The following is a 17,475-nucleotide window of genomic DNA, read 5'->3' on the forward strand; positions in this document are numbered from 1 at the left end:
TTGGGACAAAGTTGTTCAGTAAAATTATATTTTGCAAGCTCTAAACCCAGCTGACCTTTTGTCATTAAGAATTTACAGTGTAAGATATTTCAGCTCTGTGGGAACTCTGTGCTGTTCCTCTGCAGAAGCAAGTTGTTGTTTAGCCTTGTTTCTGCTTGTTCCCACTATAGGGCTCTGGATTTGCTGAGCCTATGTGATGTTTGCGATAGTGGTTATAATACACATAACTCTCTCCTCCTGTCTCTCTGGCTGTGGCTGAGCTGATATCACCACAATAATTAATTTTTCCGGCTTAGTGGTGATGAAAGCTCACGTTGAAAAGTGTCTTTCTGTCTTTTCTCCTTTTTTTAAGATAATTTAACATCTCATTACACTGAAGTGTGTGCATTCATCTATAATAAATAAGCCTGTGGTTGTGTTACTGGGAGTGCAGATGAGGGTAGGTGAAAATAAAATTGGTTGACCTGGTAGTGGAAAACTGATACGCGGTGGATGGATTAATGTGCATTGTAAATGAATAGTTATGATGGAGGTTGATGAAAAGAAAATTAAATATGAATAAAGATAACAACAGAAAAAGAAATTTCACTTTCTAGTACTAGTACAGTGGAGTCAGATCTGTGCAAGGAGTGTATTGTGATAGCTTTACTACATCGGCATTTAAGTGTAATGAAGTTTATTATGTCATGTTAATGTAATAATTTGAAGATTGTGACTTTAACAGGACCACATCTGCAAAAAAAATAGAGATGTAAGGCCATCAAACTCAACGCCCTCCAACCATTGGTTATACCTGGCTATTTATTTCATAAAGATTTGAACAGAATGGGTGACAAAGGGCAGCCCTGACTGAGTCCATCTCCCACCTGGAATAAATCCAACTTGATCAAACTTTCCAACTACTGGTATAGGGACTGAATAGCCTGAAACAACAGACCCAGTAACCCAATAATCTCTTGCCACCCCACACAAAGTACAATGAGGAATGTGGCTGGAATGGAACCCATATTGTTCTTCGTGAATACGAAAGTTGGACGATCAACCAGACTCTCTCATCCCAGGGAAGCTGAGCAGTTTGATCCCCCATAACTGGAACACACCCTCTTGTGATCGTTCTTAAAAAGTGGATCACCACAGCAGTCTACCAGCCCAGAAGCACTGCCCCCGACCTTTGAGTATCTCATCTATTAGCCTTGCCACTGTAGAGTTTCTTGACTACCCTTGGCAGCCTCAGCTCCAGTGGTGGGTGAGCCATTCATAGACTCGAGAGTTTCAGCTTCCTCTGTGAAGGAGGTGTTCGTGGGATTGAAAGGCTCCTTAAAAAAATCCTTCCACTGTTTGCCAACATCCCCAGCTGAGATCAACAGTACCTCAGCCTCACTATTAACAGTGTTGATGAAGCACTGAGGCATCTAACGTTTTTTTTTCCAGAATCCGAACTCTTCAAATGTCCTCACTAAACTCCTTGCACACTCATTCCTTCCTACTGTACAACCAAGGCTGCAGTACATTTCGGCTGCCTGTACCCGTCAGCTGCCAGCTGAGTTACTTGTGCTAACCAAGACCTATGGAGCTCCTTCATTTTGGCAGCTATCACCTGGGTTTTCCAGCAGCAGGTTTGAGGATTACTGCTATGGTAGGCACCAGCAACTGTGAAGCTATACCGGTACTTTTAGTCTGCCACTTGGCCATTGGAGACACAGAATCGCCAATTTGGTCTCATGTTCACCGTCTCCCACAAAATACTGTTAAAGCATCTATGGAGGTGAGTTTTGAAGGTGAGAACCCGAAGCTTCTTTCTGACATTCACAGTAAACCCTAACTTTACATGTGGCCATGGCAGGTCTGCCCAGCATCCGTCCCCCCCATCGGATCCAACTTGCCACCAGTCGGTTGATCAGTTGATTACTTGTTTTCACCAGTGTCCAAAACATATGGCCACAAATACGAAGATCTGATTGTAAAGTCTCTCAATCTCACACACAAGTTCAGGCTCCTTCAGAGGTAGAGAAGGGGCCATTGTGACATTTAATGCCCCTAGAGCAAGCCTTGGTTAACTAGGGTCTGAAGGCTGAGGCTTATGTCTTTAGCTGCCCTGTGAACTCACCACCACCAATTGCCCAGCTACCAGGAACTTGCCTGCAAGCCCCTCCCCAAGTCCTGGCTCTCTGATTTTAATTGTTTATGTATTTTATAGCCTTATGTGCCATCCAGGAATCATTCTTGTCTGTCTGAATTACCAATTTGCCTTTGGGAGGCCTTACCAGGGGCAATAGCCCCCAATAAAAGCACCCAATCACAATAAAGTAGCGAAAACATCTCAGTTTCTTACTCCTGCATCTCCTTAATCATGTGATCATAATGCAGCCATAATATTATGACCACCGACCGATATCATGAGGAAACAAATGCCTTGTATTGCTGGGAAAACCTGTAACTTGGCATTCACGTAAATGTTATTTTGGCACTTTACACATGTATAAAACTTGCAGAGCAATCCCACCCCCATCCATCATATCATTCTCCAGCATTAGCTGTCTCCCCCAGCCTGTCATCACTGGGCCCCTCAACCAATTCTTTAGGAAGTACTCAGAGGACATAACAAAAGACAACGAAATGCTCATTTGGTCTTCTAACTTCCCAGATACTAATCTGTCGGGACCTGATAGCATCTGTGGGAAGCAATCCCACAGAGACTCAACCCAATAACCAACAGCCACCAAAGGACCTATTGCTAAAATCATTCTACCAAACACTCCTAGACATCTCCAGATTTTCTTTGTCCATATCCTGACTGGTCCGTGCTCTTTAGGAAGCACATGGAGGACTTATTCCACAATAAGCAGTTAGTCACAATGTTCTTAGTGACTGGTGATTACTTTATAGCTCTGAGCATAGATACTGTATATGTATGATGGTGTCTTGACTGGTGCTGTTTATTGAACCGATGTATCAGTCTAGCTGCCATGTGTGGTGCGGTGGAGGACCCAGGCAACTAAGATGAACCACCCTGGGCCCCTGAGCAAGCTTAACCACAATTGCTCCACAGTGTGTGTCTCAGATGTAAGTCGCTTTGGATAAAAGTGTCTGCTAAATGACAGTAGTAGTAGTAGTAGTAGTAGCATCATCTGAACACATTACAGAAGTAAATCAGACCTTCAGTCAGAACCTCTGGGTTGCAGCAACATCTCACATTGCCACACGTGCATATACTGTATCAACAGCTCTAAAAAACGGTACATAGACTGAATTTGTTTGTTGTTTTATGGTCACCTTCCCTCTAACATATTTTACCTTGTCAGCATATCAGTAACTTCAATAAAATTAATTGATGTTTGAAGTAGCAATAAACAGTTTTCTGCTTTAAGTCATTATGAAGAAAACAGCCATTGAATAATGACACCATAAGTGTCTACATAGGCCTCCAATAAGCTTCAGTTTCACTGAGCAATTCTAGTTGCCACTGTATACAAAATCTCATGGGAAAATTTAAATTGGATTTATAGCACAAAGGCGTTGCGTCAGCATCTGGGCAGCGAAGCACGATGGCATATTTTCTCTGTTTGTTGATTTGCATTTTGCCCTGCGTGATGCCCAGAGTAAAGTTTAGACAATGTTTAAAAATTCTCAAAGTTGATCATTCTGGTTTGAAATTTCAAGACCTACATACACCTCTTACACTACAACCCCAATCTCTTACCATGTTCTCGCTGTCTGCCTCCCACACACACACTCATGTTCACACAAGCAAGCACACACACTCCCTGCAGCGGTTGAGGGGGGAGGAGTGAGATGTATTAGTTTGTACACCAGTGAAAATTGGCCAAACAGTCCCAATTATGGGATAACTTGAACTAACCTAATACACCACTGCAATTACCTGGCATCAGCTCGCTCTCTCTCTCATACACTCGCACACACACTCGCACACACACTCACACACTGACGAACAAACACAGGCACACACAAGCGCACACCTGCTGTGACAACAGAAGGTGCTGATCTAATACGGTTGGTCATTTAGAGCAGGAGGAAGAGCGATTGGTCCTCCTCTGTCTTCCAATCCTTTTGCCCTGTTTTCTCTGCCATTTGTCTCCTGTCATTCGCCTGATCCTAACGTTCCTGATCCCAGTTTCTCTCAACAGTTATCTCTTTACTTTCTTAACCCCTTTCATCTTCAACCCTTTCCCACTATCCGAGGAACCATTTTTGCCTTTACAACTGCCACTTAGTCCGTTTTATCTGTAAGTTTCAAAACTGTATTGGTTGTGTTGGTTTTTTACGTTTCCATACATTTGCAGACACAACAAGGTGTTGAATCAATCTTTAATGTGTTGTAATCTTTACTGTAGATTAAAAGAAATTACACCGCTAAGATAATTAGAAGATGAGTGAATGAAGGTTTGCAAATCGATGTGTCCTAAAGTTTAGACAACATTAATTAATAATAATTTACAGTCAATATATTAAATGTTAAAGAAAGAAAAATGTGCACACCGCCAACAAAAGATTTAAAACAAATTGGCAACAGGTTTGTAACACGACTTGCTGTTTGGATGTAAATACGATGGGAGAAATGAACATGTTGTTTAATTGATTTAAAATAGTGTATTGATTTAAAGAGTATAATAAAAGCGGTTCTCAATTTTTTTGTGTTTTGATGATTATGTGATTTAAGGTAGATAATATCATTAAAATATGAAGACAAACTGGGTAAATAGTTGGAACAGTGTGCAAGGGACAAGTGTAAAAACTGATTTGGTGCATTGTGAAATAGACATCAGAGGAGACCTTGAATTGTTAGCAGATAAAATCATTTCAGGTCAAAATTAGTGAATGTGTCAGACATAGATGCAGCGTACGAGTTTGAGATAGGATTTCAGTCAATTGAGAGAAACTTGGAGTGGAGTCACTGCTCCTTCCACATTGAGAGGAGTCAACGGAGGTGCTTGGAACATTTGTTTGGGATGCATCCCAGGGGAGGTGTTTCAGGCATGTCCAGCCAGGAGGAGGCCTTGAGGCAGACCCAGGAGACACTGGAGATCAAACTTCTTGGCTGGCTCGGGAACGCTAAAGTGCTCTTCTAGAAAAGTTGAGGGAGATGGCTGCAGCCGTCTAGATCTGAGTCACTGTTGAGGCTGCTGCCCCTGCAACCAGAAACCAGATGAGCAGGATTTGATGGCTGGATGCATGGCTGCATTAATCAGGACAGAAACGTTGTATACAGGACTGTCTCAGAAAATTAGAATATTGTGATAAAGTTCTTTATTTTCTGTAATGCAATTAAAAAAAAAAAAAAAAAAAAATGTCCCAATGCCACGCCGCATTGATGCAGTAATCTGTGCAAAAGGATTCCCAACCAAGTACTGAGTGCATTAATGGACATTCTCAAATGTTTGATTTTGTTTTGCTGTTATAAATCTTTTTTTTTTACTTGGTCTGAGGAAATATTCTAATATTTTGAGATGGGATATTTGAGTTTTCTTAAGCTGTAAGCCATAATCAGCAATATTAAAATAATAAAATGCTTGCAATATTTCAGTTGATTTGTAATGAAGCCAGAATGTATGACATTTTTGGTTTTTTTAATTGCATTACAGAAAATAAAGAACTTTATCACAATATTCTAATTTTCTGAGACAGTCCTGTATATATCCAGGCACATCTTGGCCTTCACTTCAATATTTTACTCCATCCAAGAGTTACGTTTTTTTTTAAATGCAGAAGAGTGAGAAGCTGAGGTTCACTTTACAGTGTTTGGATTGCATTCAGACACAACAGGGACCTATAAGTTGTTACGTCATTTCTTAAATCCTCCAGAGCCACTTTAGTTCTGAGCATGAAGAAGTAATTTCTGATTGATGCCACACATCCACGCATCCTCTCATCTCTTTTGCTGTTTCGTCTCCGAATCAGAATTAGAATACTTTATTTATCCCTTTTAGGAAATTGCTCTGCCTCTCAAAGCGCATATACACCTGCATGTACCTGTGAGTGTTTTATCTGTATGCGCGTGCTCGTGTGTCTCCTTAGTTGTTGTAGCAGTGCTCTAATTGCATAGCACATTGCGGGACAGCTGGTGGAAGTGCTAGTGACAGTCTATTAAGGCAGGATATCCCTGTTGCCATTAGCACCAGATTGCCCTGTGATTCTGTGGTCTCCACATTCACCCAGCATTCACAGTGGCCAACAGAAGCTACACCAGGAATTTACAATAGGATAGTTATTCTTACCACTGTACAAAGAAGCATCACTTTTTTTGTGCCTTAGCTAAAGCTGCTCTGAGACTGCTTTTTTTTTCTTTTTCTTGTGATGACTACTACAAGTGATCTCAACTGTCTCAACTTTCATACTATTGATTGAAATCCACACCTCCATCATAATCACTTCTTTAAAGTTGTACTTCAGATGAAAGTCACCAGCAAATCTCTTCTTCTGTGTTCAACAAGGTTTTTACCGTCTTAGAAAGAGGATCCTTGACTCTTGAAGCACTTTTTATTCCAATGCATTCATTTTTAAATACTTGGAACATTTATCTGCACCCTTTCTGTTCTGTAAAATGTGATACATCTTTAATATTTCAGATAATACTTTAATATTTCTTGTGAATTTTCCTTTTGTTTCTGTATGTGTGTGGATGTTCATTAAGGTGACGGCAGTGACAGTCCAGGGAGTCCCAGAGGATGTGCAGCCTCCAGTGGTAACAACGATAAGCTCTTCCTCCCTCCACGTGAGCTGGTCTGAGCCCTCCCATCAAAATGGCATCATACAGCGGTACCAGCTCAACCAGACTGGTGTCGGAGCCATATTTACACACTCTCATGGGCCCGGAAATTATACTGTGACTGGTAAGACACATGTCATTCTGTGACTGCTCTCTTTGTCTTCCTCCGTTCTCTCAACTCTCCTGTTTTGCTCTGTTTTTTTGTTTTCATCCTTCATCAAATTTTCTTTTTTTCATGCTTTTTTGTCAATTTCTTCCCTTTATTCCCTTTCTTCTTTTCATCCTGAATGTTTCGGGACTATCACTCCGATTGTTTTGGTCTTGTATGTTTGTATAGAGGTTTTTGGATGCCGCCTAATTACCGGTCGTCATACATCCTTTGACCCAGCTTCTTGAACAAACACAAGCAGGTGTAGAAAAGAGACATGCAGCACCTAAGTGCCCTCCAAAACTGATTTACACATGCAGATCTACATGTGTTCAAACCGGAGACAGAGACCCGGTGTGTCTTATAAAACCTAAGCAGGTACACAACAGGCTTGTGTTGTTGTGAAATTGCACTCGGGCCTTGTTGTGTAAAGGCGGAGTTATTTGTGAGTCTTATTTTTGTCATCCTAAGGAGGCCCTCTGCCATCAGGCACAGACAAACTCACATACTAATGCAGACACAAACATCTGCATGAAGCCCTAAAGTAAAGTAGAATACATGAGAGACTTCAGGCAAATACCACCAGAATATTATCACTATAGACATACTTACCTCTTTTGGGACACGAATAGGTCAGACTAAATATGTTCAGAGTTCCAAAGCTGATTTAATTACTCCCTTTTTTTTTAATTTTAGGAATCAAGCGATGACATCTTTTGAAGCTGTAATTCAGTGGTGTTTTCCTCTCACAGCTCTCTCTGCTGCTCTATCTTGGACTCAGACCAGGCATCAGCTTTGCCAGTAGCCAACAGACTATTCCCATGGTGCCCGTGGTTGGCTTGTATGGTCAGGAGTTGCATCCATGTGTGTTTATATGTGTAGGCATGAGACAAAGCAAACAATGCCAAATAGAGACGGTAATGTGTTGTAATACTGTACCAGCCTCAAGTGCCAGTGTAAGCAACCAGCATGTGTGTGTGAAAATCCCCTGTCCCCCAGTGAGACGCTGGAAAACCATACGTATTCAGCCAAAACCACTACTGGGGCCGTGTCTCTCCTGCTCTATCTGCTTCTCTGTTTTTATCTCTCTGTGTCGCAGCTCTCTGTGTCGCAGCGCAAAGATGACTATATTTCAGATTTTGAATGTGTTGCAGTTGGAGAACCTTTACAAAATGTATACAAAAGATAGTTTGTTTAATACAAAAGATAGTTTGTTAAAAAAAAAAACTCATAAGGAAACTAACAATTATTTATATTTAAAAAGCTATTGGGATCTGAAAAGACCATCTGCTGTAGTTTTAACGAAATCCTTGTTTGATATAGGATTTTAGCTCTTTTGGAGGTTTTTTTTTTGTATTTTTCTTCAGTTTTCTTTTATGATGCATCAGATATTATAGAATGGTTTATCGGTCGGTTTGTGTTTGTTTGTTCAACTGATTGATTGATGGTATGATAGAGTTTAAAATTTCACTGAGTTTCATTCAGCTGTATCCACTGACAGTGACTTTTTGACTTTTTTCAATACAGTTTGTGTAAATCATTGCATTCTGTTTGAATTTACATTTTACACATTGTCAAAGTATTTGGACAGGGGTTTGGTTATATACTGTCTTTAATTCTCAAACTGACAGTGAAGAAAATGAGAAAGTGAAGCTGGCAGAAGAAAGGGTGTGGAATAACTTCAACATGAGGAAAGGAGAAACCTCTGAAAAAACTTTTATTTACATAACATCTGACTAAAAAATGTCTTTTCAACACATCAGACATCAAAGCGAGAGAGAATGGGGGAGTAAACAAACTTAGGAGTGAAAAGTGCACAGAACAATACGTTTTAAAAGTGAGCGAAGGAGAAACGGAGGAAGAAGACGGGTGGATGAATTTGAGTGTTTTCAGTGAAATATGGACAGGAATAATTGCTGCGCTCTTCCCTCATCCTTAATGCTTAATATGCCATTCTTCATCCTCTCTGCATCTCTCCGCTGGTTTCTGTCAGACACAGACCCTCAAAGAGCTCTCAACCACACAATCATTCAAACCACACAGAGTGGACAAATTAGCTTTTTTTTAGCTTCAAATAATGCCAGTTTTTCACATTCATCTTGTAATATTGAAATATATTTGTCTGTCGGGTCTTTGTCGAGAAACATATCATTCACGTCCCAGGATACAATTTATGAAGGAGCTAAAAATTAGGCTCTAACTTACAATACCTTTTATGTATCGGCAAATAAATATTTGCCATGTAAAAATATAGCTCTCATTAGCTCTGTGCTGTCACAAGTCAGTCCTGCTGAGTGTAAGTGCACGCCCTTGTGGGAACACTCTCTTCCATCACTTTTGCAGCAAGCAAAGTTCTCACGTTTCCTCCGCTGAATAACACACCTGCACTGGTTGGAAAGACTCCCAGGAAAAAATGGTCTGAGTTCAAACTGACCTCCGTTAACAGAAATACAGAGATTTATGATCACTTTGACACGCTGCATCTTCAGTTCACTTTTGTCGCTGCTGCTCCCAACGGTGGTTTCCTCTGGCTGTATAAAACCTGTTTAATGGAATTTACAAGCAAAATATTAACATTAGATGTGACCTCTCTTGCTTCGTAATAAAGAAATAAATAGGATACATCGTTATTAAAATGTCCCTTTTTATGATTAAAATAAGTTGTTTGTTGCCAGGAAACTTTTTTATATCTAAAACGCATTGGAAAATCTGCCTACTAGGCTGAAAGAGTCTGTGGCCACATTGGCTCTACATCCTGGTGCATTTTGAAACATATTTACCTTCACAGCAGCCTGTGTGTTGCCAGAATCTAAAAATACAGGAACAAATTTATCGTGTCTGCACTTTCCTGTTGACCAGATCTTTGCCTTAGGAAATAGGCCCTTACTAATGGCATTTTAGCAGTTCTAAAAAGTGACACTTCAGGGAAAGAATTAAGCACTACTGTACAAAGACACCCATGTGAATCAATATTAAGTATTGCTATCATTAACTCGCAATGAATTATTGCCTGCAATTATATAGATTATGGCATTAATCATGTGTTTAATTGGTCTTTTGTGGGCTCGTTATTAATTCAGAACAGCAGGGAATAGAGTATGTTCTTTTATTTATTAATGCATCTCCCCGAAGCACATTCTGCAACTGGTCCATGCTAAAGGTAGAAACATGGAGACCTGAAAAAAATGAGAGCAGGAAGAACCAAACCATTCCCTCATCTGCTGTTTGTCATGTTCCCTGAATCAGTTTCACGTTCAATTTGACTAGTTGCAAACTTCAGACCTTGGCTTAAATGGGCTGAAGTGTAAAAAAGAAGTTGGTAAAGAATCTCCACGTGTGTTTAAAAAGCACAACTTTTTTTTAGCTTTTTTTTTTAACAAAAAAACGTTTGGATTGTGGCAAGGAGACACCTTTCCCTCTTACCTTTCGGGCCCCAGCTTTCTACATAGAGGTGTGTGTGTGTGTGTGTGTGTGTGTGTGTGTGTGTGTGTGTGTGTGTGTGTGTGTGTGTGTGTGTGTGTGTGTGTGTGTGTGTGTGTGTGTGTGTGTGTGTGTGTGTGTGTGTGTGTGTGTGTGTGTGTGTGTGTGTGTGTGTGTGTGTGTGTGTGTGTGTGTGTGTGTGTGTGTGTGTGTGTGTGTGTGTGTGTAAGAACCTGATCTCATTGCTCCATACCAGACAGTCTCTGCATTAGGGAGCCACAGACAGGAAGTCAAAGTCTTAATTATTTAGGAGAGGTGTTATCAAAGCTCTCTTCTTTATCCTCCTCATTCTGTTTTATCGTCTTCTCTTGCTTGCTCTTGGTGCATGACCTGTTTCTTCTTCTCATTCCTAGCCAAAAAAAGTTCATGTCGTTTTTTTTTTTCAACCACTTTGTTTCTTCATCCCTGTCCTGTGCTGCTTTGTACAAAACCCTCTCTTTGTCCCCAGTTCTCCTTCTTTTTTCTCTCTTTCAGCTGTTCTTTAGTTTCTGCTCTCTTTTATTTTATTTTCTTGTCTGGCTTTTCTACGTTTTTCTATTCATCCCTTTCCCTTGACAGTCTCTCCCTCTCTCTGTATGAGATGGCAAACATGGAATTTGATGCCCATCCACCCCTCGTATTTTCTGACGCAAGCAGGGAATGGCAACCTGTCAATAAAACGCCGTTTTAAATAAGTTATTTTAACTGCAACACCACATCCTTAAAAGAAATCCCCAACACTCTCAAAAGGGCTGGCGCTTGTTTCATCTCCTTTGCTTGCGCTGCCTCTTCCGTCCAGCCCTCAGCCTGACCGGTCCAACCTTGTCTCACTTCATGTCAGTGAGCCGCTCACATTAAAACCTCTTCCAGCCGTTTCTCACTTCCCAGTGATCACTGTTAAAATGATTGAAGCTTCCTCTGTCTTTTCTATAATCAAGCACATAAGCACACAAGTTTATGCACTGGTACACACGGATGCAGGGACACACACACACACACACAAACACACACTGATTGTGTTCAGGTGCGCCGTTTCTCTAGCAGACCAATACTGCCCTCTACAGGCGGAGTCTGGAAGGTCCCGGGAAGTCCCGCGTGGATCTGAACAGTCACATTTTCTGACCAAGATGGTATAGTTTGCCGTGTTTTGGTTTATATTTAAAACGGCAAGAGTAAATGGGTAATAAGGTGATGGTAGTTATTTTGTTTGAAGGTTAAAATTGATGAAGCAGTTTGTGGAAGAAAATAAAAACATGGAGTTCGAACTAAGAGTTCATTCTTCTTCTTGAAATGTCAGAAGGCTGTACTTAATTGGCAGTATTTTGATTGTTTTGTTTATGTGTATACAGATCTCATCTAACTGTTTAATTTCCACCATCTCCACCTCTCATGATTTCAGCATGAAGTTTACTCTATTGGGTTTTGTTTTAGATGTTACAGGACAGTTGTCAGTCCAGTTTCCACCTGGTTCTACATCTTGTAGGGGACACTATGTGAGTCTGTTAATATAGTGAAAGGTTGCTGCTTTATTCAGTGTTGCAACAAATGACATCACTTGCTGAGTAGATATCATTTACTATGGTAGATTGCACACCCACACACCCACACAAATACACATGCTTAGTTTCACAGTTAAACAGAGCCTTACGCTTCAACCCAAGTGCTTTCGTATGGCTGGCAGATTTCCTTTATTTAACCCAAACATGGGGCAGCATTGTGGGAACATTTACACACACACACACATGCATGTACACACACACACACACACACACACACACACGTTCACAGACACATTGATCAGAGGTTTGGTTAAGCATGGCAAGCTGCGAGGCATGTTAAGCAGGCTAAACAGTAGAAAGAGACACGAGGAAGATGTGGTTAAGCTTTCCACTGTGCATTAGACCGTGTGTGTGTGTGTGTGTGTGTGTGTGTGTGTGTGTGTGTGTGTGTGTGTGTGTGTGTGTGTGTGTGTGTGTGTGTGTGTGTGTGTGTGTGTGTGTGTGTGTGTGTGTGTGTGTGTGTGTGTGTGTGTTAGTTGTTGGTGCAAATGTTCTCTGCTGTATCCAGTCGACGCAGGTCAATGCATACGGCATGTATAGAAATATTAAGGCTTGCTCATCTGCCTCCAAACATTCACAGTAAAGCTATAGATGATTTTGATAACTTAATTGTTTGGTAAAATATCTTAATTTTGTCAGTGATGGTATTTTTTTTAAATGTAGGTGTAGATGTAGGCTATGTATCATGTTAGTAACAACAAATTCCATTAAGAGCTGTATAATTATGTTTGATCTTTCATATTAAAGAGACGAATTATGACATATTAGTCAAAATAAATTTAGCCTTTATGGTAAAAGAAAAAAAAAAGGTGTCTATCATTAAGTTGAATTTAAGAAATATTAAACATATGAAATGCATAAAAGAAAATGAACAATATTAAGCATATTATTTATATTTATGAATATTTTATCATGCATATTTCTTTTATGAGAATTTGTTTGTTTGTGTAAAGCATTTATAGTCTCACCTCAAACCATCCAGAATATAGCAGAAATAGAGAATTCAACGCACTCTATTATGCAGTCATCCTTTTGAAATAATGTCATTTGAGTCCTTTCATTTTTCCTTTGAATTTGATTTGCAGGCTGTTGTAGGCTGTCACCTAAGTGAATGACCATAAAATACCCGGTCAACCCTCGTGGCAGCACCAGTGATTTGCATTAATTCTCATACATACACCTCTGAGGAGCAAAAAAAACAGACAGGAAGTATCTAAAGAAAAGAAAAGAGCTTTTCAATACAGTGTAAAATAAATTAAAAATAAAAACAACGAACTTTGCTCAGGTTTTTCTTTAACAAAACTTCAAGGATTTGAATCTCACCATTAAAGCTTATTGCTGTGGTTAAAACTTAAAGGAACACTTGGGTGTTGTGTGATGTCTTTTAGTCGGCGTAGCGGGTCCCTAAAATAAATCATGTATGGACACTGTCGCTTAAACGCATACAGAGGTATCATAATTATCATAGATCAAAAGCTGATGACATTACAGCGTTGGACCGGTCCTATCCCATGTCAGCTCTACGGCTGCCCATCTTTACGTTGTTTCATTATTGAGTTATGGCATGCATAATTTAACACCGACAGATATGGATCCATCCGTTGAGAGAGAGTGGAAAGAGGAGAGGGAGGGAGAGTCAAACAGGGAGAGAGAGAGGAAAAGTGGTGGTATGGCCAGGGGAAGTTTGTTTTTTTTTTTTTGGGGGGGGGGTCTCTGTATGTTATTTTATGGTTTCTCTTCTATTCCACTAACCCTGATACTGTATGTCCCAGCTCATTTTTAGGGTGGGTTTTTTGGGTGTGTGTATGTGTGTTATATCCTCCATATACTTCTACATGTGAGCTTCATTATCGTATCTTTCTTTAGCTAGTGTTCATTCATACATTTGCTGTGATGCAGGTTTGCAGCCTTACACCAACTACAGTTTTGTCCTGGTGGCTTGCACAGCTGTTGGATGTGGAGCCAGCGAGCCGTCCACAGGATGCACCCTCCAAACCTTACCTGCTGGTACGCACTTCAGCACACGCATGCAAACAAAGACACACACGTCTTCATCCCGAAGATCCCAGTGAACCATTATACACATGCACATTTAGATTTCATGTGTAGTCATTTATTCATAAAAAGTAAAATGTGTCTGTCACTGCAAGACATTTTTTTTGTCACACAAATGTACCATATAATATTATTTTTTCTTTCTTTTTGTTGTCATAGGTTATGACATTATTTTAAATGATTGATTTATTACAGAGTGAATTATTTAAAAATCATTGTAAGAAATACTATAGTCCACAAATATCTGTGACATGTTTTTCATGTAGGTTTTTGCCTGTCCTCTGCTGATTTCCTAATCCTTATCTTTTTTCTTCGTTTTCCTCTACGCATCCTCCCTGTGCTCCCCTTCATTTGTTACTTTGGCTCTCCACACAGGTATGTCTGGCTTCACTCTTCTCTTCTTTTCTTCCTCTTCATCGTTTAGTACAGACAGAGGGCACTTTCTATTGTTGCCTTACAAAAATTAGATCATGGTTATTATTTTTTTTAATGTAAACTTACATTTTTATGATCTTCCCTCTCTTGTTCCATTTCTGTCTTTGTTTTCTTTCACTTATTTTACTTTTATATGATTTTATTTGCTTTAAACTTTGTCATTTAATTTTTAATTCATTCTTTTTATCCTCATCTTGAGAGAACACAGATATATCATCTTAGATGTCAAGTTTTCCATTTAATTTATGTTTTTTTATTAGATTATTTTCCGTCTGTACTGTTTAAACCCGTACAGCATGTAAACTTGGACGGCTTAGCTTTTGTAACGTTTGGTTTGTGGATATCTGATCTTCTGAGCAGTATGTTGCATTTCTGCATGTTTGACTCCACTTGTCCTTGAGTTTCTGTGTCCACGGTATAAAAATGTCACCTTAAACACATATATTTTTGTAACTGTAGTGAATTTATATACTGTATACTTGGTTTATGATGCTAGTGAATGAATTATATTTTAAACCTCCCCACTCCTGGACACCTACAGTACACATAGTTTAGCGTTGCACCATTTCTGTCACTTTTATATTGAAATTATAAGCAATATCAACATATTATCTATGAATGATGAATTATCCCTTTTTATTTATATTTTAAAAAATAAATGGAAAAAACCCCACATTATCTTTGGGTTTTGCTGTTGTATTTTTCAGGAAGGCTCCTCTCCTTGTTTCTTAACACATAGTGTTTCTCTGCTTTTTTTTCACAACTCTGAGAGGTTTGTTTGAAATAAATAGAGGGAGGAGGACTAATTGATTATGGATGCTATTAATTAAAACAGAAACAATAATTTTCCTCCTTTCTTTCCTTCCGCTCTTGTCCAGGTGTGTGGTCGAGGCCCAGGCACCTGATAATAAACACATCTGCAGTGGAACTGTACTGGGACCAGCCATCCCAGCCTAATGGACTCATCTCCCAGTACAGGCTGATCAGAGATGGTCTCCCTGTTTTTACTGGAGGCCACCATGACCAGAATTACACCGACACTGGACTCCTGCCAAATCACCGGTAGAGCACCTGCATCCGCACACATTAACGCATACGACAGCAAACACCAGACACACTTTTATACCTCATTTTTCCCATTTGTATGTGCGTATATGTTTATGTTCGAGTCGTCCTGTTTTAATAGCATTCCTATCCCCCCTTCCGTTTCTCTTTTCAGGCTGCAATCTGTACACGTCTGTTTGCATCATTTAATGAGCAAATATTTGTCATAGCAATGACAGACGCAGACATTACCACTCACACGAATTAAAATCACCAATCAGATCTGGCTTTTGCTTGCAGACAGCAGTGGAGCGTCGATTTTATTTATCTGTTTACGTTCGTTCAACCTTTATTAAACAGGGCTTCTTCTTTTTTTTCTGTTTTAATTCTAACGGTGTAAAATGGTTCTTTCCTCCCGTTCTTTCAGTCTCTCCTCGGCCTCCTCGACAATTTCTCTTTACCCCAAATAGAATTCTTGGGATAACGCCCCGCAGTACTCCAATCTCCTCCATATGTGGGCTGAGAGAGAAAGGAAGGAAGCGAGGAAGGAGATAGGACTGTATGTGTGTGTGACGTTTAATTTTCCCTAATTCCAGATAGTCTGCCAGAAGGCATTCCTGTCTGGGCCCTTCGCTTCTCATCACTCTCCCATTCACTTCTCTTTCCTCTAACCCTCACTACCTCTCTGTCCCTTTCCTCTTTCCTCATTCTCGCCCTCTTTCCCTTCTTTTCCCAATTTAGCCCTGCGCCAAGAATTACACAGGGAGCACCGGCCCCATTATCCCGGCAGTCTTGCGTGTGCGCCTGCGAGTGTGCACCCTGGCATTCCTTTGTGTACGTGCGTGTGAATGTGCACGGGACTGCTCAAAGTGGCCATTGATTATTTATGACAATGTTGATTAGCTGTCACTTTGCTTCAGCAGCCCAGGAAGTGTCTAAGATGACGAGAGAATTAACCAATTCCCTCTGGCTGGCCCTGCAGGACCGACGCACACCAGCACACGAGCGCACACACACATGCACGCACAACCACATTCACAGCCGAACAGATGCACATGCCCCGCTCAACAATTACCTAATACACACACAATTTTTTCTTTTGATATCCCAAGGTGGTGTTTACATTTAAGTAAATATCTTCCAGTGATGAAGTGCTGGACTTGGTTCTCCCCACTGAAAACGTGTGCCATGATAAAATTCTTCCTCTCGATCACACTTAGTCTCTTCTTCGCCCCCATCCTCTTATGATTTCTGCCCCTTTCTGTCTCTCCTTGAAGCGCTTGGTGTGTCGAGGCGAGGCTTTTTTTTTTATTTATGTTTTTCTAAGCATGTCTCTGCCCGTGTGTGTGTCTGTGGGAGTAACATATGAGTAGTTTTAATACGTTTTTGTGAGTGCGATCTAACCCAGTGCGGAGGCACTAATGGCCTCCTGTTTAAAATGCTCAGCGCAGGGAACAATAACCCAACATCACCGCCTATTAATGCATGTGTGCTAGAGTTTATAGCAAATTAAAGGCTTTTAATGTTAAATGGTGGCCCACTTACACAGTTAATGTAGGCTTTAGCACCAACCAGCCACACGCTCTTAAAAGGAAAATCTATCTTCTGATGTCATGAGCAAACGAGAGGTGGCGAGTGGGTCGAGACAGACAGCGAGATGCATGAAAGAAAGGGAGAAAGGTGCACGCCAGGGACAAAAAAAAGAAAGAAATGGACGTGAAGTATAGGTATTGTTTTAGCATGCACAGATGCAAAGACATATCTTGATATGTTCAAACCTGCTGTGATATGTAGAAGGAACTATTTTCTTTGATTCTTTTCAGAGATCGTTTTGGAGCAGTTTGAATTATACTTCCTGTTACTTTGAATGTCATGGGACTTTCTTCTTTTTTCCAGCAAATTTACTCCACATTTTGTCTCTGAACTTGAGATCCACTTTTTACACAGATGCTTTGCCAACGATATGACACGGTATAAAAATATGGCATTAAACATGTGTCCTGGTGTTCATGATGTACTGTGGACTTGACCAAAACTACGCAAGTTAGGGA

General features: G+C 40.3%; 1 protein-coding gene across 1 annotated transcript in view; it reads left to right on the forward strand.

Annotated features, from left to right (window-relative positions):
• Nucleotides 1-17,475, forward strand: part of ush2a (Usher syndrome 2A (autosomal recessive, mild)) — a 275,510-nt gene that overhangs the window by 204,809 nt on the left and 53,226 nt on the right. The window contains exons 67-69 of the mRNA XM_061745247.1: nucleotides 6,650-6,848; nucleotides 13,790-13,897; nucleotides 15,259-15,442. Coding sequence (XP_061601231.1) covers nucleotides 6,650-6,848; nucleotides 13,790-13,897; nucleotides 15,259-15,442 — 491 coding nt within the window. The remainder of the gene's footprint in view (nucleotides 1-6,649; nucleotides 6,849-13,789; nucleotides 13,898-15,258; nucleotides 15,443-17,475) is intronic.

The sequence above is a fragment of the Cololabis saira genome, chromosome 2, assembly GCF_033807715.1.
Source record: "Cololabis saira isolate AMF1-May2022 chromosome 2, fColSai1.1, whole genome shotgun sequence".
NCBI classification, from domain to species: domain Eukaryota; kingdom Metazoa; phylum Chordata; class Actinopteri; order Beloniformes; family Belonidae; genus Cololabis; species Cololabis saira.